This window comes from Oryx dammah, unplaced genomic scaffold (assembly GCF_014754425.2).
Source record: "Oryx dammah isolate SB20612 unplaced genomic scaffold, SCBI_Odam_1.1 HiC_scaffold_29, whole genome shotgun sequence".
Lineage (NCBI taxonomy): Eukaryota > Metazoa > Chordata > Mammalia > Artiodactyla > Bovidae > Oryx > Oryx dammah.
The window spans coordinates 44,048,685-44,068,577 of record NW_024070213.1 but is presented as its reverse complement, the minus strand read 5'-3'; the positions used below and the strand labels follow the sequence as shown (position 1 = coordinate 44,068,577).

General features: G+C 47.2%; 2 protein-coding genes across 8 annotated transcripts in view; both read left to right on the top strand.

The window, feature by feature from the left end:
• LOC120858578 (apolipoprotein L3-like) overlaps positions 1-3,264 on the top strand; it is a 17,041-nt gene extending 13,777 nt beyond the window's left edge. For all 7 annotated transcript variants that reach the window (XM_040234727.1, XM_040234728.1, XM_040234722.1 and 4 more), the window contains one exon: positions 217-3,264. In XM_040234727.1, coding sequence (XP_040090661.1) covers positions 217-1,087 — 871 coding nt within the window. In that variant the 3' untranslated portion in view covers positions 1,088-3,264. The remainder of the gene's footprint in view (positions 1-216) is intronic.
• Positions 2,892-19,893, top strand: LOC120858016 (apolipoprotein L2-like). The gene is made up of 2 exons (XM_040233914.1): positions 2,892-3,172; positions 18,318-19,893. Exons 1-2 carry the CDS (start codon positions 2,892-2,894, stop codon positions 19,222-19,224), a joined length of 1,188 nt encoding a protein of 395 aa, XP_040089848.1. The 3' UTR covers positions 19,225-19,893.

Below are 19,893 nucleotides of genomic sequence, written 5' to 3'. Positions count from 1 at the left end.
TGACCTCGTTTACCATTCCAAGTTTAGCTATTTCAAGATGGAGCATCTACAAAGTATGAAACGTGTTTAAGGTTGAAAGATAAAATTTTACATTGATAAAATTATTTTCTAATGATTTATAGTAACATATCTGTATTTATGCAGAATAGATATTATGGAGCCAGTTTTACAGACAAACAAACTACCTTTCTAATCCCTTGATCTTCATCATTACAGGGAAGATGTGGATGAACTACACACATATCTGAATGAATTGGAAAGAGCCTTGGGTGAGGAGGACCAAGAAAGCCTCCCCAAAGAGCAGCTGGACAGGAGGAGGTTTCTGAATAAGTTTCCTCGGGTGAAACGGCAGCTGGAGGAGTTCATAGGCAAGTTCCACGAGCTCGCAGACAAGGTTGAGAAGGTCCATAAGGGATGTACCATCTCCAACGTGATGGCCCACACCACCGGTGCTGTGTCTGGTATTCTGACCATCGTTGGCCTGGCTCTGGCTCCCGTGACAATGGGTGCCAGTGTGGTGCTCTTGGGCACTGGGATAGGGCTGGGAGCAGCAGCTGCTGTGACCAGTGTGTCCACCAGTATCATCGAACATGTGCAGAGGTCATCAGCAGAAACCGAAGCCAGTCGCATGATGTCAACTGTCGTCAAGAAATGGAAGGTTCTCCTAGAGGTACTCAAGAGGAAGCCCCACTTTGTTTACACAACAGAGAAAGTCACAGAAGCTGAACAATGCATTGAAATGCACATCCATGCCCTGGAGACAGGCAGAGCCAACCCTGGCTCTGCAGTCAATGCAAACCTCTACATGAGCCCTGGGAGAATCTCAGGCCCAGCCATCCAGCAGATAGAGGCAGGTTTCAAAGCCGCAGCTTCAACAATTGCCAAAGGAGCCCGGATCGCGGGCTTGGCCACTGCAGGGCTCTTCCTCCTGGTGGATGTGGGCTTCCTGGTGAAGGAGTCGAAGCACCTGCACGATGGTGCCAAGACAGTAGCAGCTGACAGCTTGAGGCAGCGGGCCTGGGAGATGGAGAGGAAACTGGAGGAGCTCACCCAGATCTATGAGAGTCTGCAGGAGGACCTGATTTAGCCACCTCCAGAGCAGTGCGGGGTCCAGGACACGTGAGGGGCTAAAGTGCAAAGGTACCTTGTTAGAGGGAAGGAGAGGGAGACCACATTAATGAAGCTGGGTGTTAGGAATTTGGCATTTCTCTGGTTGAGCACAGCAGCGAAGGGATGGATGTAGGTGATAGATGAGGAGAGAGAAGGAAGGGGCCTGGAGCCTGGATTAAGGGAGGAGGGGGCAACCAGAGAATGAGAGGCGGGGGGAAACCACTGTTTTTTCATACTAAGAACTTTTTATTTTGTATTGGAGTATAGCCGATTAACAATGTTGTGATAGTTTCCGGTGAACAGCAAAGGGACTCAGCCATTCATATACACGAATCCATCCTCCCCCAAACTCCCCTCCCATCAGAAACCACTTACTTTGGACTAAAGATGACACTGGAGGTGAAATAAAGGGACAGGTGGGCAAACTAGCAGTGAGAGGCCAGGTGTTCAAATGGGTTGAAAGTGGGAGAAAGTCAGTTAGGGTTGTTGGGATCCAGAAGTAGCAGGGGCTCCTCTCTCGCCCTCCACAGGCTCTGATGTCCCAGCAAGAAGAGTCTTCCCCTGGTGCTGGTCTCTAGACCTCTTCTCCAACATCAACTCACCTTTGGCCCTTGCTGATGTATCTTACTTAGGCAGTGACTCTTGTTTGTTTGTTTTATTGAAGGATAATTGATTTACAATATTCTGTTAATTTCAGGTATACACCAAAGTGCTTCAGTTATACAGGTATCTATGTATTTATCTGGGCTTCCCAGGTGGCGCTAGTGGTAAAGAATGTGTCTGCAAAGCAAGAGACACAGGTTTGATTCCTGGATAGGGTGATTCCCTGGAGGAGGAAATGATACCCCACTCCAATATTCTTGTCTGGGAAATCCCTTAGACAGTGGAGCCTGGCATGCTACAGTCCATGGGGTGCAAAGAGTCAGACATGACAGAGCATCTGAGCATGTGTATGTCTACATTCTTTTTTATTCATTTCCATTATAGTTTATTACAAAATATTGAATACTGGTCCTATGCTACTACAGTAGACAGGCCCTTGTTTATGTGGTACATATCTGTTAATCTCATCTCTTAATTTAACTATCCCCCCAAAACTTTGGTAAAAAGTTCATTTTCTATGTCTACGAGTCTGTTTCTATTCTGTAAGTTCATTTGTATTATTTTCTGGATTCTACATATAAGTTAACATCACAGATTTGTCTTTGTCTGACTTACTTCACTCACTATAGTAATCTCTAGATCCATTCATATTGTTACAGATAATAGTATTTCATTCTTCTTTATGGCTGCGTAGGATTCCATGGTATGTATACATATGCCACATTTGCTTTATTCATTAATCTGTCAACAGACATTTCAGTTAATATCGTGTCTTGGCCGTTATGAATGGTACTGCTATGAACATCAGGGCACATGTATCTTTTCAAACTAGAGCTTTAATTTTTTCTAGATATATGCCCAGAAGTGGGATTGCTAAATCATATGGTAACTCTATTTTTAGTTGTTGAAGAAACCTCCATATGGTCTTGCATCATGGCTGCACCAGTTTACATTCCCACCAACAGTGTAGAGGGTTCCCCTTCTCCGCAGCCTCAGAGCGCTGTAGATGTGGGTGGCGGCCCCTGTGATTGCTGTAGGGGAGATGACTTATAGTAGTTGGTTTGCTTTTCTCTAATAATCAGTGATGTTGAGTATGTTTCCATGTACCTGTTGGGCAGCTGTGCGTCTTCATGAAGAATTGTCTATGCAGAGCTTCAGGCGGTGGCTTCTTGAAGACAATGGTGGTGATATGTTGGTGGCAGCAGTGGTGTGACAACACCGTGGGCGGAGCGCACGACAAGGTGCCAGGAGCTCTTTGGGCCCAGAGAGCACTGAGGGACCAGTGGAGTTTCCATGAGAGGCCAAGTGTGGAGCAGGAAGAGAGGTTGACTTTAAAAAAGAAAGAAGGAGAAACAAGGAGGCAGAAACAGGTGAAGGAACTTTTCGGTGTGTCAGGAGATGAAACAGCCTGGGCCAACAGAGATGACTCTCAGACTCTCGGTTTCTTCTTCAGCTGGGGGTGAGGCTGGATAAGATATTTCAGGTTGCTCTGGTCTTTCCACCTTGTGTCCTCTAGACTCTGGTTCAATAAATATGAGCTGATTCACTGAGGCTTCCTTGCATTGACTGAGGGGCTCACCTGGGCTCCAGATGCCTGCCCTCCTTCCCCGGGAGCCTGTCTCCCAGGGTCTCAGGGCGCACGTCCTCCACGGCTCCTCCTGCCTGCCCGCTGGGCTCCCATCCAATCGTTTCCCTCAGACCCTGGGTCCGGAAAGGCCCCGTGGGATGCCCGGGGATACCCGAGTCATCTGACTTGGGCTGAGCTCGGGGATGCTCCTCCTCCAGCCCCGGGAACCAGGATGGACACAGGGCACCCAAGGGTGACTGAGAGTACAGGGCTTGTGTGCCGGTGTTGTGGGGGGGGGGGTGGTCAGCCGTAAACAGAGGGGAGAGAGAGACAGCACTCGCCTCACCCAGGCTGCCTCCACATTTCACCAGGACTCCTGCAGGAGCTTCCAGAACCGCCCTCCTGTGTTTACCTTGGGGCACTGCCCTGCCCCACTCATCTATTCCCCACACAGGGCTAGAATGACCCTTAAGTACATTGACCTTTGCAGTACCCACCTCCAGCTTTTCTCTGGCTGCCCATGACTCTGAGCTCAGATGCCAAACCTTAACTGCAGACCAAAGCAGTGTGCAAGAGCCTAGGGTCTCCTGAAGGCAGAGCTGGAGGCCAGGCTCACTCCATCCCTAGGGGCAGGACTGAGGGGCTGGGGGATGGGAGCAGGGATGGAGGGAAAGTCCATCCAAGGCCATGTTCCGACCTGGTCACCCATCTGGGATTGCACCTGCCTGGACCTTCTGAGGAGCCTTCACGGGATGCCTCAGGCTCCTCCTCTCCAGGGAGGAAAGGGGAGTAACTGGGTGTTGCTCTCAGCCCCACGGGCCTGCTCCACAGGGCACCGACTCTCTGTGTTTCCACATGTGGAGCGTGTGAGCACCAAACAGGATCCCACGCCTGGAGCCCAGGGCAGGAAGCCAGAGACCCGGGACCTGGAAATGATCCCAGGACATCTCAGTCCGTCCCCACATGCTACAGAGCCTTCTCCCCACTTTTGTCCAAACCACCCTCGGAAGACTTTCCTCAGTGCCTCTGACTCTGACTCCTTCTCAGCCAGTGTTACCCTGAGGCTTCAACTGGCCCTTCCATTCCTTCCTGAAGATTTCAGCAAAAAAAAAAAAAAAAAAAAGAGCAAAGTAAAGTCGCTCAGTCACGTCTGATTCTTTGCGACCATATGGACTGTAGCCTGCCAGCCTCTCCCATCCATGGGATTTTCCAGGCAAGAATACTGGAGTGGGTTGCCATTTCCTTCTCCAGGGGATCTGGAGCAGGATCAACTCAGGGATTGAACCATCAGCAGTCATGCCCGTCGCCTGCCTGACCTTCAGAAATAGGAGTTCATTTCTTTATCATTTCCTGGAGAATTCCCATCGTGCACAGACTCCTGGGCAGGGTTTCAGGCACTGGATACAGAACCATTCAGTGTCCACCCCCACGTCTCCCTGAGCCCTTAGAGCTGGACCCCACTGAGCTCAGTGTGTGGTTGATGCAATTCCACAGTGAGCCCTGTGTCAGGTGAGATCCCTGTGGTTCTGAGCAACAGAAACTGAGTCTGACTAAGTGAGCACAGAAGAGGGTGCTGGGGGAAGCAGGGCAGGTCAGAGAAAGGAAAGAAACCCCCAAACTCGCACAGTTCAGGAAGTACAGGAAGCAGGACAGGTCCCCCTGCAGGAGCTCATGGTCCGTCCCCTGAGGCCCCTGCCAGGAGGGGGCTTAGGTCCAGGCACCAGGAATCCCAGTGTCAAATTCTCAGGACACAGAATAGCTTGGGTCCAGGGAGTATATTTTTGGACCAGTGGGTCAGGCTGAAGGATGAGGAAGATGAATGGGTAACAGGGACCCTGACCCCTGGGGGTAAAGTCTCAGGTCAAGAGGCTCCAGATGGAGTGCTTCCTGGATGCACACGTGCCCTCGTCTCAGACCAACAGACATGACTCTCCTCACCCTGCTCTGGGTCCAAGCAGCCCACACACGACAGGAAGTGCACCCCTCACTTCCCCAGTGGAGACAAACTCGAATCCCCTCCACCTGCTGCATCTGCAGGGATGCCAGGGGTGAAGGGCCCCAGCGCGATGCCAGTGCTTCTCCTGCTCCGTGGGCTCCTTTCTCAGTACTCTACATGTATGTTACGTACGTGCAGGCAACAGGGAGGTGCAGTAGGGACCCGGCCACCAGGAATATTGCTCCCCTGATACCAGTCTTCGCTGGGATCCCACTCCCTGTTCCTCTTTCCTGCAGGGAAATTCACTCTTGTGGAGCCTGGGCTGGGCCATCGCTGTGAGAGCACTGTCACCTGGGTCCTCATCGGATCCTCACTGCACCTCTGAGAGGAGGTGGTATCAGGAACGTGGCCATAGCCCCTGCCTGGGAAGGACTGTCTGGGGTGGGGCCTCTGTGTCCTTCCAGCCTCTTTCCTGCATCCAGGTAAGGCTGGTTGGTCCGGAGGACACAGGGTGTCCTGTCCCAGAAGGAAGTGGAGCAAGCACGTGGTGTTTCTGTAGCACAGCTGTCCTGGGTCCGGGGCAGTGTACCTGCCTTCCTGGAGCCCAGGTCAAGCGGCTGTCTGTCGCCACCTGCTGTCCTGTCCCACGTGGGGAGAGACGGGCAGGGGTCTGTGCTGCATGCACGTGCCCACCACCCAGGACCTGAGTCCCTCCCCGCAGGGCCTCTGGTGTGGTTTCTAGTTTCTCTGCAGCCCTGGCACTGGGTGCTTTTAAGCTGCTGCTCCCATGTCTCAAAGGTACCTTGTAATTCACAGAGCTGCCTTCACACCAGCTGCACACAACCTCCTGTTGGCTTGTTCCTGGGGCTTAAACCTAGCTGAACAGTGTTGTGCTAAGTTGCGGAGGTCAGTATTTCCACTAAAGCTGCTTCTCAGCAAGTTGTGTTGCTTGCACAGAATATCTACCAAGTGTTTACACTCAGATGAGTGATGAGCTGGGCTAGGCCCCATCTCCCTGTCAGTGATAATCGGTGATAAGAGACTTGTTCTGTCACAGCCCTGCTTCCAAACCACGTGTAGTCCCAGCCAGCTCTCCTGCCTATGTTGGCACCCTGCTCAGCCTCTGCTGCTTAGCTCCTCTGTCTCCTAAGGCTGCTAAACCCACTCTTGACTTTACATTACCTGTTAAACATAAAAAAATTTTTTTAAAAAAAGCTTTTTCTCTGTTTATCTAAGGTAAAGCTGCCTGAACCCCAATGCCCACTGCGACCTTTGGTGGAAGTGCACATGAGCCGAGACACCCAGATGTAAGATTCTTTCAGGGCTGAGGTTCTGTCTTTGTCTGCAAGTATAACTCATTACTTCCCCTTTGCTGACCTCAAAATGTCCCCTTTCCAAGCCCTTCTCCACTATACCCCCAGGTCCTGCATTTCCTGTATCTGGAAAAGCCTGCTCACACTGCAGCAGGACAGACCCTGACTCCAGGCTCCTCGCCCAGCCTTGGCCTTGCTGCAGAGCTCAGTGGTGGGTGCTGGTGCGGGGAGTGGGGTGTGGTGTGGGATAAGCATCCAGCCAAGGTGCTCGGTTTCTCCCTCCTGGTCACCCAGATCCCAGCTCATGACTCAGAAGTGGGCCAGAACAGCCCACGGACAGAGGGGACAGCAGAGTGAGTCCCGAAGGCCAGACAGAGCAGGGAGAGGCGGTCCTATAGTATCCCTGAAGCTTCTCCTGCTCTCTCTTTTGGTCCAAGCCTCCTCCTGCTCCCAAACCCTGGGGCATCACCACAGAGGCTGTTTCCTCCAACTCTCGCCCTGCCGCCTGCCCAGCTGCTCTGTAAGGATCAGCAGACCCTGAATTGAACCCCAGTCTGGCCTTGTCGCCTCCCCCTTGTGTGACTGGAGCACAGTTACCTGATCTCACCTGTAAAATGAGAAGAATATTTCCCTATATTGTTATGAGGATGAAATGTAATGTGGTCTGTGGCCTGGGCCACACAGTAGGTCCTGCCGAGTGTGGTGCTGTCCCCTCTACCCAGACTGTTAGATCCAGGTGGAAAACTCCCCCTCCCCCAGAATCACCTCTCCCTCCATGCTGTGTCGCCACACCCGCCCATGGGCCTCATATATAAGCGTGTGCTTACCAGGTCTGATACCTCAGGCAGGTACTGGCTCTACTGATCTCAAACACCCCTGCAGATACCCAAGTGCTCTATTATTTCCTGCACCCACCCACACCCCAATCAATAAATACACAGATTTAGTGCTCTGGGTTCCCTCCATATGAGACCTGAATTCCTTTCACTCTTACGAAAACAGGGGGAAAAAAATAACAACGCTTCATGCTTCAGGATAGAGAGAGAGTGAGCTGGTATCTCTTCCTCTTCAAATAAGAACACAAATCTTCTCGGATTAGGGCCCCACACTTATGACCTCATTTCACTGTAGTTTCCACCTTAAAGGCTCTATCTTCAAATAGACTCATTGAGGTGGGGTGAGGCCATGGTTTCAACATATGATTGGGGCGATTGCACACAGTCCACCCATAACCCCAGGTGAATCCGTCAACAGTACCCCCAGATGACTGCTGCTCAGGAACGTTAACTTTAACCACTTCATCCTCAGTACCATTTACCATTACATTACACCATAATTTCTTCTCGTCTTAGTCTTTTATCCACCTAGGGTGAAAGCTTTTTTGAGGATATCATTGAATATATCTGGGCTTTGCTGGTGGCTCAGAGGTTAAAGCGTCTGCCTGCAATGTGGGAGACGTGGGTTCGATTCCTGGATTGGGAAGATCCCTTGGAGAAGGAAATGGCAACCCACTCCAGTATTCTTGCCTGGAGAACCCCATGGACAGAGGAGCCTGGTGGGCTACAGTCCACGGGGTCGCAAAGAGTCGGACACGACTGAGCGACTTCACTTCACTTTGAGTATATCTAGAAGAGAGTAAGCAACAAAGAACTGCAAAACCTGCTCACTGAAGTCAAAACCCAGGAGAATTTTGTGACTGAGGCTGGTTTGTCCAGATAACCTATACGGGTACATCAGGAATGTTACCCATGTCCCCCCACTGCCGGAGTCCAACTCCAGCAACCAGGGATTCAACCTGAAGAGGTGAATGGTGTCAGCGAGAGAAATGAGGCAGCCTCTCATTTTTCTTTTGGACTGCCTCATTTCTCTCACTGACACCGTTCACCTCTTCACGCTGAATCCCTGGTTGCTGGAGTTGGACTCCAGCAAGTGGTGCCCAGAACAGAGGACACTGAAGAGTAAGTAATCTGAGATTGTAATGTGGGACAGTTAGGATTGTACCTGTCGGTGGCCAGCACCCCTCTGCAGTTTAGGCAGGGTGAAGAGGGTATAGAATCAATAAGAATATTCTCTAGAAGAATGGGTTTCTCTGCATCTAAGAATAGACAAATGTTATTGAAATATTACTTCATATGTTAGCCCATAGAGGCGTTAAAGTAAGCACAGGAAGACTGTCTAAATTTCTACGTTTGTTTTATACTTTGCATGGGCCAGAAAGGGTTCCTGTAGATGCTTTTGCTTTGTGGAATATGATTAGAAATGTTCTGGACCCCCGTCATGACGCTGTTAGATAGCTTATGGGGGTGGCTATAGTGGTGTATGGTGGTGGGTCTCCACCTTCTGCACAGATCATATTTTCTGCCATTGACAAATAAAAGGAGGGAGATTGTGCTCTACCTCCCCAGGAAGGAGAGGGCTTACAGGACGCTGTGGCTGGGCACCCTGGCAAGCCCCCTTCCCCTCTACACAAACCTTTAAAAACGTATCCACCACTTTCTGATTTAAGGCAACCACTGGCCACCTCCGCTTGAGCCTCCCAGGGCCCAGGAGTTCCCCACTTTGCCTCCATACCCTCCCAGAGCATTGCCTAAGACTGAGAAAAATAAACAGTTTTTTTAATGAAACAAAGGAGCTTTTAAAGCAGATGCTAGGACAATATACAGAGCCTGCTCCTTGGAGAAAACCCCCTCAGGGGGGCCTCACTCAGGCTAAAAAAAAAAAAAAGAAAGAAAGATTAATCATAATGGAAAGGATTCTACAAATAAAAAATGTTTCTCTTGTGGCCAAATGGGGCATTTTTGCCAGCAATGTCCTGCCAAGCAGGGACAACAAGCCGTGCCAATACAGACTAATACCAACCCCCCCAAAGGGTCTTTGCCCTTGATGCCAGAAAGGGTATCACTGGGCAAAAGACTGCAGATCTAACTTTCATAAGGATGGGACTATGCTCACCCCCCCCAAGTACAGGGAGGTAATTTTTCCCAGTTTCAGGGAAAGGGGGGGGGGCAAGGGCAGCCCCGGCCCCAGACAACAATAGGGGCAGCCTCTGCATTGCAGAACTCCTCAGAGCAACCCCAGGTAGCACAGGACTGGATCTCAGTTCCACCACCGCAACAATATTAACCCCTGACGTACTAGTTACTCTGATTCCAACGGAGGTGTCTGGTCCCCTGCCTGAGGGCATTGTAGGACTTGTGCTGGGGCATAGCTCGCTTTCTTTTCAAGGAATTTCGGTGGTGCCTGGTGTAGTAGATTCTGATTATACTGGGGAAATTAAAGTTTTGATCTCACTGCCTACTAAAACTCTGAAAATTAATAAAGGTCAAAGAATAGCACAGCTTTTGCTTTTACCTGATTATCAGACAGGAAAAACCTTGACTTCTCAAGCTAGGGGCCCCAGAGGACTTGGATCTAATGATCTAGCTTTTTGGGTGCAGGAAATTACAGCTTCTAGGCCTTTAAAAGATCTTTCAATTCAAGGAAATAAAATGTCAGGGCTCTTAGATACTGGAGCAGACGTCTCTTGCATTGCTGGAAAAGATTGGCCCTCGTCCTGGCTGACACGCTTGACCAGTGCTGGCCTGGTAGGAATAGGGTCAGTGCCCTCGGTTGCTAACAGCTCACAAATTTTGACATGGTCAGATGAAAAGGGGACACAAGGCACTTTTTGTCCATATGTGGTTCCTTCACTACCTTTTTCTTTATGGGGGGGAGATATATTATCTCAGGTGGGAATGCTTTTATATAGCCCAGATGAAAAGGTTACTAATCAAATGCTGCAAATGAAGTATAATCCTGATAAGGGGCTTGGTAAAGATCAGCAGAAAATTGTTTCTCCATTAGAGGCGGTTCCTAACAAAAATAGAGAAAGTCTGGGATATTCAAATTTATCCTAGAGGCTGTTGCTCTTGCTGCTGACCCTATTCCCTGGAAATCTGATGATCCGGTATGGGTGGAGCAATGGCCCTTAACAGCTGAAAAGCTACAGGCAGCTGAGGATTTAGTTATGGAACAACTGGCAGCTGGCCATATAGAGCCTTCTAATAGCCCCTGGAATACTCCTATTTTTGTTATTAAGAAAAAAAAAATCAGGAAAATGGAGATTGTTACAAGATTTGAGAGCTATAAACACAACTATGGAAGACATGGGGGCCCTCCAGCCAGGCCTCCCTTCCCCAGTGGCTGTGCCTTTTCAGTATAATGTGATCGTTATAGATCTACAGGATTGTTGCTTTACCATTCCCCTGGCTGATCAGGATTGTAAACGGTTTGCTTTCAGTCTCCCTTCAACTAATTTTAAACAGCCCTATAGAAGGTTTCACTGGAAGGTTTTCCTCAGGGAATGAAAAATAGCCCCATCTTGTCTCAGAAATTTGTAGACCAAGCTGTGTAAAATGTTAGAAGAAAGTATAAAGATCTATATTTGATACATTATATGGATGATATTTTGGCAGCTCATAAGGACAGAGCCTTGTTGCAACAAATTTTATGTGAATTGATTGAGGCCTTGGAAAGCTGGGGTTTAAAGATAGCTCCAGATAAGATACAAGTAAATCCTCCTTTTTCTTATTTAGAGAGGGTATTAAATACCCATACCGTGAGTCATGCCCCTTTGCAGCTGTGGAGAGATCATTTACTAACTTTAAATGATTTCCAGAAATTATTCAGTTCACTTCTGTTCAGTCGCTCAGTCGTGTCTGACTCTTTGCGACCCCATGAATCACAGCACACCAGGCCTCCCTGTCCATCACCATCTCCTGGAGTTCACTCAGACTCACGCCCATTGAGTCAGTGATGCCATCCAGCCATCTCATCCTCTATCGTCCCCTTCTCTTCCTGCCCCCAATCCCTCCCAGCATCAGAGTCTTTTCCAATGAGTCAGCTCTTCTCATGAGGTGGCCAAACTACTGGAGTTTCAGCTTTAGCATCATTTCTTCCAAAGAAATCCCAAGGCTAATCTCCTTCAGAATGGACTGGTTGGATCTCCTTGCAGTCCAAGGGACTCTCAAGAGTCTTCTCCAACACCACAGTTCAAAAGCATCAACTCTTCAGCGCTCAGCCTTCTTCACAGTCCAACTCTCACATCCATACATGACCACTGGAAAAACCATAGCCTCGACTAGACAGACCTTCGTTGGCAGAGTAATGTCTCTGCTTTTGAATATGCTATCTAGGTTGGTCATAACTTTTCTTCCAAGGAGTAAGTGTCTTTTAATTTCATGGCTGCAGTCACCATCTGCAGTGATTTTGGAGCCCCAAAATTATTAGGGGATATTAATTGGATATGCTGACATTTAAAACTGACTACTGCAAATTTAAAGCCTTTGTTTGATTGCTTAAAAAGTGATCCTAATCCCAGTTCTAAGAGAAAGTTGACTAGTGAGGCAGAGTCGGCTCTTGTTAAAGTGGATGAAGCTTTAAATGATCATTAATTAGGATTAATATTACCAGAGGATGGAATTTAATTATTCTCACCACAGAGCATACACCTACAGGATGGTTGTGGCAAGAAGGCTGATTGGCTCCATCTACCAGTGACCCCAAGAAAAATAGTTTTATCTTATCCCAGCTTGGTGGTACAATTAATTATAAAAGATAGAAAAAGAAGTGTGGAACTTTTTGGAAGAGAAGTAACAAATATAGTGATTCCATTCAATAAAGATCAACTGCAATTTCTTTTACAAAATAGTGATGATTGGCAAGTTGCCCTGATAGATTTCAGTGGTCAAATTTTGTTTCATTTGCCCTCAAGCCCTCTTTTGCATTAACAAACACACACACACACACACACTCATACACACACAGATATTTTTCTGAAGAAATTTTCTATTCAACCTCTGGAAGAGGCAATTTTAGTTTTCACAGATGGTTCCTCTAGTGGTAAACAGTCACAATTATTAATGGAAAATCCCATGTTCAAGTAACCGAAGGGACATCTGCCTAGAGGGCTGAGTTACGAGCAGTTATTAGGGCTTTTCAACATTTAAGAGACCACACCTTCAATCTTCTGACTGACTCCTGATGTATTGTAGGGTTGTTTCCTCATATATAGACTGCTAATAGTCCAGAAAATAAAACTACTATCTTCTCCTTGTTATCTGATTTACAGAAGGAGATTAAATATAGAGATAAGAAATATTTTGTGGGACATCTTAGAGCCCATTCCGGCTTGCCTGGCTCTTTGCATGAAGGAAATGCTTTGACAGATGCATTAACTAAAGTAATTGATTTAAACTTACATGAAAAGATTGACAAGACCAAAAATTCTCACAAAATTCATCATCAAAATGCAGCTGGTTTAAGGTGAATTTCATATCCCTAGGAAACCAGCTAGACAAATAGTTAACTTATGTCTAAATTGCCCAACATCTAATCCATCTCCACCATTAGGAGTAAATCCCCAAGGCCTTAGGCCCAATGTTCTCTGGCAAATGGACATAACTCATACCCCGGCCTTTGGAAACCTGTCCTTTGTGCATGTTACCGTGGATACCTTTTCTCATGTTATTATAGCCTTTGCTAGATCAGGTGAAGCAACGAGATGTAATTCAGCACTTGTTTCAATGCTTTTCCCAAATAGGACTCCCCAAACAGATAAAAACAGATAATGCCCCAGCTTATACTTCTGCTGCTTTTAAGAGATTTTGTCAACCATTTTCTATACTGCATTCAACAGGAATACCTTACAATCCCCAAGGCCAAGCCATAGTGGAAAGGAGGCACCAGACTTTAAAAAGTCAGGTAGCTAAATTAAGACAGGGAGAACTTAAATATTCCTCTCCACATCATGTTTTACACCATGCTTTGTTTGTAATTAATCATTTAAATGTGGACACATGGGGCAGACTGCAATGACGAGACATTGGACTCCTGAAGGGGCTACGACTCGGCCTCCGATTAAGTGAAAAGACCTCCTTACAGGAGAGTGGAAAGGGCCAGATATACTGCTAACTTGTGGGAGAGGGTATGCTTGTGTGTTTCCACAGGATTCCACTTCTCCTGTTTGGACCCCTGAGGTTACTAAGATCCCTGGGGTCCTGGAGTCTGGGACCGAAGAAAGATGGGGAGACCAGAAGCTCGTCGGGTCCAGACCTGAGGGTGCCAAGGAAACTCCAAAGGGCGAGTGACCCTTCACCGGAGGCTTCACCACTAGTACATTGCTTCAGGCACCTGGCGCTTCAGGAGAGACATGCTGATTGAGTTTAGCTGTATTCTGCCCCCCTCGTTGCCGTCATCATACTTAAACAACCACCTCCAGCATGGTACCAACTTGGGGCCAGCTAAAACATCTCGCTCAGCGGGCTGAAGAATTAATAGAAAGGGGGAGATATGAGGCCGCCCCCATGGTAATGTTTGTGGCTATGCTTGCTGTGTTGGCTTGTCAGCCGAGGCCCTCCAGCGCAGAAAAAGTTCATTGGGCCTATTTGCCTAATCCACCTTCTTTCCAGCCTGTTGATTGGATGAATGAGCCCATTCTTGTTTTTGTTAATGATACTCTTCTTTTGGGTGGAGCGTCCATCTATCCTAATAATGTTAAAACAGTGGTCAGCACTCTCTTCAATTTTTCAGGCGTGTCCATTTATCCACCTATTTGCTTTGCCACACCTTCCTCTCTACAACAAGTAGCTCCAGTTTTGACTGAATGCGTTAGCACTTCCTTGAAAGGCATGCTTACTGATTCTCTGAGAAGCTATGGCAAGAGAGACTTTTGGTCTTTACAGCTGCTGATGCCGGGGGTGCAAGAAAGACTATTTTGATGCTTTAAAAAAGGCAGTCCCTCATTTAAAGGCCTATCCGAGCTGTGCGCTCCCCACTTGAGACTGATGAACAAGGACTACAGGCCTGGGAAAGCATAAGCAGAATTTCTGGCTTTCCTCGTTGGAAAGAATGCATGTACACCATAAAGTTATCTATTCCCATTGCTGCCACCAGACATTTTCTGACCGAATGGGGGTGCCCCTATCTTTCGAATCAATGATGGGGCTTGATTTATGTAGAACCTTAAGGGTCAACATGGAATAACTCATTTCTCCCTATGCCTATAGTAATTACTAGGTGGCATGCTAATGCATGGGCTCCTCCTTTAGTGAGCTTCGATGGAACGGGTTCCACACAGCCTGAGTTATGGAAAGCATTGGCTGCCATGGCACCTGTGATTTTACATAGACCTTTAAATGAACAAAGATATGTTGCACAGGCCTGCGTACATTCTCCCTATGCCTTTATGTTGACCAGAAATCAGAGTGATTTGGAAGTTTCTGAAGGAGAACCTGTTTACAATGTTATATGTGTGAATTGTTTTATATCAAATTGTGTTGATGGGAATGATTATAATAATTATAAGGCTGTGATGATTGTAAAGCAACCACCATATTTGATAGTTCCTGTAAAACTAGAGGGACAATGGTTTGATGATTATGCATTGAAAGTTTTATATGAACTTAATGGCTTAATTTCTCAACCTAAGAGATTCATTGCAGCTCTGGTTGGGCGAATAACTGCCTTGATTGCCATAACTGCATCAGTTACATTTCCTTCTGTTGCCCTGCCAAAAGAAGTGCATACGGCCTCATTTGTCGATCAGCTGTCCAAAAATGTCTCCGTAGCTCTTACTATGCAGGCAATTATAGATAAGAAAATAGAAAATAAGGTCAATGCTTTAGAAGAAGCAGTTCTGCTTATGGGGCAAGAAATTACACATTTAAAAATTAAATTGTCTTTAAGGTGCCATGCTGAATTTAAATGGATGTACGTTACCCCTCTACAAGTGAATGAGTCCATGCACTCTTGGGAACACATTAGAAATCATATTTTAGGCATCTGGAATCATTCAGGTTTTAATATTGATATTTCTAAGTTACATCAGGATATTCAGAATATGAAGCAGGCAGAGTCTGACTTTTCCTCTCAATGGCTTTCTAATTCCCTCTTTGAAAATCTGGAGGGGTATCTTTCCCATGGATCCTTTTCTACAATAATGATTAATGCGGCCATGTGCTTATGCCTGTTAGTTCTGATTTGTGTGATGGCCCCGTGCCTTTTCAGAATACTCAGCCAAAGTGTCTCTGCTCTATCTACTGAGTTTCATATCTATGCTCTAAAAAATAAAAAAGGGGGAGATGTCGGGAGCCACATTAAGCATTACTGACAAAATGGAGGCACGGTCCCCAGACACCTCTCCTCATTCCGCAGGCATGGATCCCGGGATGAAGGAGTTAGGCCTTGTAATTCTGACTTCTCTTTTCCTCTCCTCGGCTGAGTTGATGAAAAGGAATATTAAGGTGCTTATTGTTCTTGAGAGGAGCATGAGAAGGCACAAAGCCTTCTGCAGCATTGCTCAGAAAATAATTCATAAAGTTAATCATCGACATTTCTTCAAGGACTTTTACAAAAGAGTATTCCAGGATGAGCACATAGGCCATAGCTTGAGGCCATGGGAAGGATTGATATCTGAAGCCTATTTGTGAGGAGAATGTTTATGGCAAAGGACTTTACTGAATTTAGGGTTTAGAAATAATTAAAATACTTAGAAGTTAAAGATTTAAGGAATGTTGTAAAGTTAGCATATTTTGCTATAGCTTATAGAAGTTAGGAATTTTTAGAGACACTATAGCTAGAAGCCTTTTTAAGAGATAGTGAGCTCAGGATGTTAGGGGCAAACAGGATTTAGGAAGATAAGTAGTAAACCGAGGAATGTAGCATGAGTTACAATGTAATCACAAGTTAACTATAGGACACATTAGAAGAGGTAGATAATAGATGATAAGGCTGATTCTGAGAGAATCACTGAAGCAGGAACTCTGTTTGAAGAGCAACAATGATTTGTGGAGATAATAAATCTGGGAGAGGGGGAACTGAAAATGCCAAACCTCTGGCCTAATGTTTTTTAAAAGTATAAAAGAGAATCTTAAACTTGGAATAAACAGGCAGTCCATAGAAAAATGAGAGGCTGCCTCATTGCCAACACCGTTCATCTCTTCAGGTTGAATCCCTGGTTGCAGGAGTTGGACTCTGGCACCCCACCTCAGGCTAGCTTCCTCCTGGCAGACCTCCTCCAGGGGTCAGGGTGGACTGGAGGGTCCAGGCTGGAGGACTAGTAGGCAGGCTTGGGCAGCAGGGTCAGGACTAGAGTGAGGAGAGGAGGCCCCAAAGACACAGAACTGAAGGGGCTGTGACCCTGGCAGAGGTCCCCTGAGGGGGACGGGAGGCATTTCTTCCCTCCCTGATGGGATCCCCTCAAGCTGGGCTAGAGGGCCCTGGGTGACCATGTCCTCCACACCCTGCATGGGACTTGGCTTCTCCCTCCATCTGGGACCCTCTTCAAGTCTCCATGGAGCAGCCCTGAGATTGGGAAGGCCAGGTGACTCAGTGAGCCCTCCAAGGTCACAGTGAGTGGCTGTGATAGTGTGTCATTTGAGGGATTCTGAGGAGCCTCACGCATCCACACTGAAGAGGAAAATACTTCCTCCACCAGCTGTCCAAGTGCTGGTCTCTTCAGGCTTAGCCATTCAGATGGGTGTTTCTTCAAGTCTCTTGAATCTTTAGAGTTTCCATAAAGTTGCACAGGGCCTTAAGGTGCAGGTATGTGATGCTGTCACCAGGTAAGGTGTGAGTTAGGCTGGTGACCCCCGAGAGGTCAGGGATGCTGGGCACTGAAGGATGTCAGGACTCCAGTTACAGTTTATTGCAGAGCAGAATTCAGGTTCCCTTCAGCTCCAGGACAGAGTCTGGGCAGGTTTCACACATGAAGCTTCCATTTTCCTCAGGACGAGTTACTGCCCTGGATTCAGTGTGTGACAGGACACACGGAGCACTGCCCCAGGGGTGCTCACCCTGTTTAAAAACAAATTGTGACATTTTTTAAAAATGTTCATTTCGCCTGAAATATAACATCAAATAAATTGGGGATTGTCATAGGATGAGATTTCTAGAAAGCTCTGGGTTTGTGTACTATGTGTTTTGCTTATTTGTGCAATGTCTGCAGTGCTCAATTTGTGTCTCTCTTCATAGTGTCATAGTCTTTCTTTTTGTTAGTTGCCAGTAAGTTAATTCGGTGTTAAAGAATTTTAAATGCACAACAACAGAAACCCTTTTGTGATGTTGAATGAGAATAGGACCAGGCATCAATCTTTTATTTATTATCGTGATGCCTTATTTGTCTATTACTGTGATCATTTCCAACCTAAAAATTTAAAAACAAATTATTAATACCCTGGCCTGTTGTCTCTGATTACTCCCAGAGGTCAGGCTAATGCCCTTGCGTCCAACTCCTCTGGAAGTCAGTGCAGATATTCCATGACCCAAAGCCACCATCATAAGTAACTTTGTCAGACTGTTGAGTGGCCAAAGGCCCAGCCAGAATATTCCAGGAGCTTAGGGACCACTTCCCAGTTGCCAAGGGCAAAGAGCAGGTTGACTCCTCACTACACACTAAGGCCTTTGAATGAAAGTTTTCTCCCCCAATCCCACTTCTGTTAGTTTCTCTGCTGACTTTCTACCCTACCAGCCTTTGGAAGTGATTGTATTGACCTGCCTCTGAGGCATCTTCATCAAATACCTCTCTTAAGACTATCTTAAAATGGCTTTTGCTTGTTTATTTCATGATTGAATAATGGAGTATCCATGAGGTACAAACATATGTTTAATGTTGAAAATAACTTACATTTGTAAAATTCTTCCCTTGTGATATATAATAAAATCTCTGTGGTTTATGCAGAATAGATCCATTGAGCTTATTTTACAGACAAGCAAAGTGTCTTTCTTAATCTCTTGACGCTCCTTGTTACAGGGAAGAAGTGGAGGCGTCATGTGAATTTCTGAATGAGTTGAAGGCAGACTTGGCTATGGAAGACCAAGAGAGATTCCAACAGGACCTGCTAGACAGGGAGAGGTTTTTAAAGGAGTTTCCTCAGGTGAAAAAGGAGCTGGAAGAGAGCATAAGAAAGCTCTGCGCACTTGCAGACAGGGTTGACAAGTCGCACAGGGACTGGACCATCTTCAAGGTGGTGGCCAACCCTACCGGCACTGTGTCTGGTGTTCTGAACACCGTTGGCCTGGTTCTGGCACCCGTGACAGCAGGGGCCAGTTGGGCGCTCTCGACCACTGGGTTAGGGCTGGGAGCAGCAGCTGCTGTGCCCACTGTGTCCTCCAGCATCGTGGAACACTTTAGTAGGTCATCAGCAGAAACGGAAGCCAATGGTCTGTTGTCAACTAGCATCAAAGAAAGGGTATCTGTGGGAGCTCGATGTCTGTGTGCACTTGGGATGGCTTTTCCTACAGCAAAAGTCTACAAATCCATGAAAGGGTTCAGGAAAGCTGTCCATGCTGCGAAGCTGGTGAAAGACAACTCTCAGTTAGCAGCCCAGGCTAAAAGCTTCACGAGCACTGGGCAAGTCTCTGTCCAAATCAGCATGAAGGTGAACGAAGTTTTCAAAGGCATGGCTCTGGCAATGATCAAAAAGGCCTGGATCATTGCCAGAGGCTTTGCAGGAATCTCTCTTCTAGTGGCTGTGGGCTTCCTGGTAAAAGAGTCAGTGCACTTACACGAGGGGGCAAAGACAGAGTTGGCTGAGAAGCTGAGGCAGTCGGCCAGGAAGCTGGAGAAGCTGAAGGAGGTCATACAGACCTGTGAGCGGCTGAAGGAAGGCCCGACTCCCCCACCCCCAGAGCAGTGCAGGAACCAGGGACACACGTGAGACCAAGGTTGAGAGCACCTTGTTAGAGGGGAAAGGAGGGGAGACAGCACTGATGGAGCTGGGTGTTAGGAATCTGGCATTTCTGCAGCTGAGCACAGCAGGGGAGGAATGCATGCAGGTGGAAGAGGGGAGAGAGAAGGAAGGAGCCTGGGGCCTGGACTAAGGGGGGAGGGGGACTAGCGAGTGATTGGAGGGGAGAAACCATTTATTTTGGACTAAAGAACACACTGGGGCCAGAGTAGAGAGGCAGGGGAACTAGCCACGAGAGGCCAGGAATATGAAAGGCTTTAAAATGGGAGAGAGTCAAAGAGGAAAGATAGCTGGGATCCAGGAGAAGTAGCCTGGGCTCCTCTATCGCCCTCCCCAGGGTTTGCTGTCCCAGCAAGAAGAGTCTCCCTCTGGTGATGGTCTCCAGCCCTCCTTCTCCAGCATCAATGCACCTTTGATCCCAGCAGGTTTATCTTAATTAGGCAGTGACTTCTTGATGATGATGGTGGTGGTGGTGGTGGCAGCGATGACTACTCAGTGGGTGGAACATTTGTCGAGATGCAGGTGATATTTGGGACCAGGATACACTGAGTGACTAATGAAGTTCCTATGAAATTCCAAATGCTGTGTGAAACAGAGGTTGATTTCAAAAAAAAAAAAAAAAAAATTACAAAAGAAAGA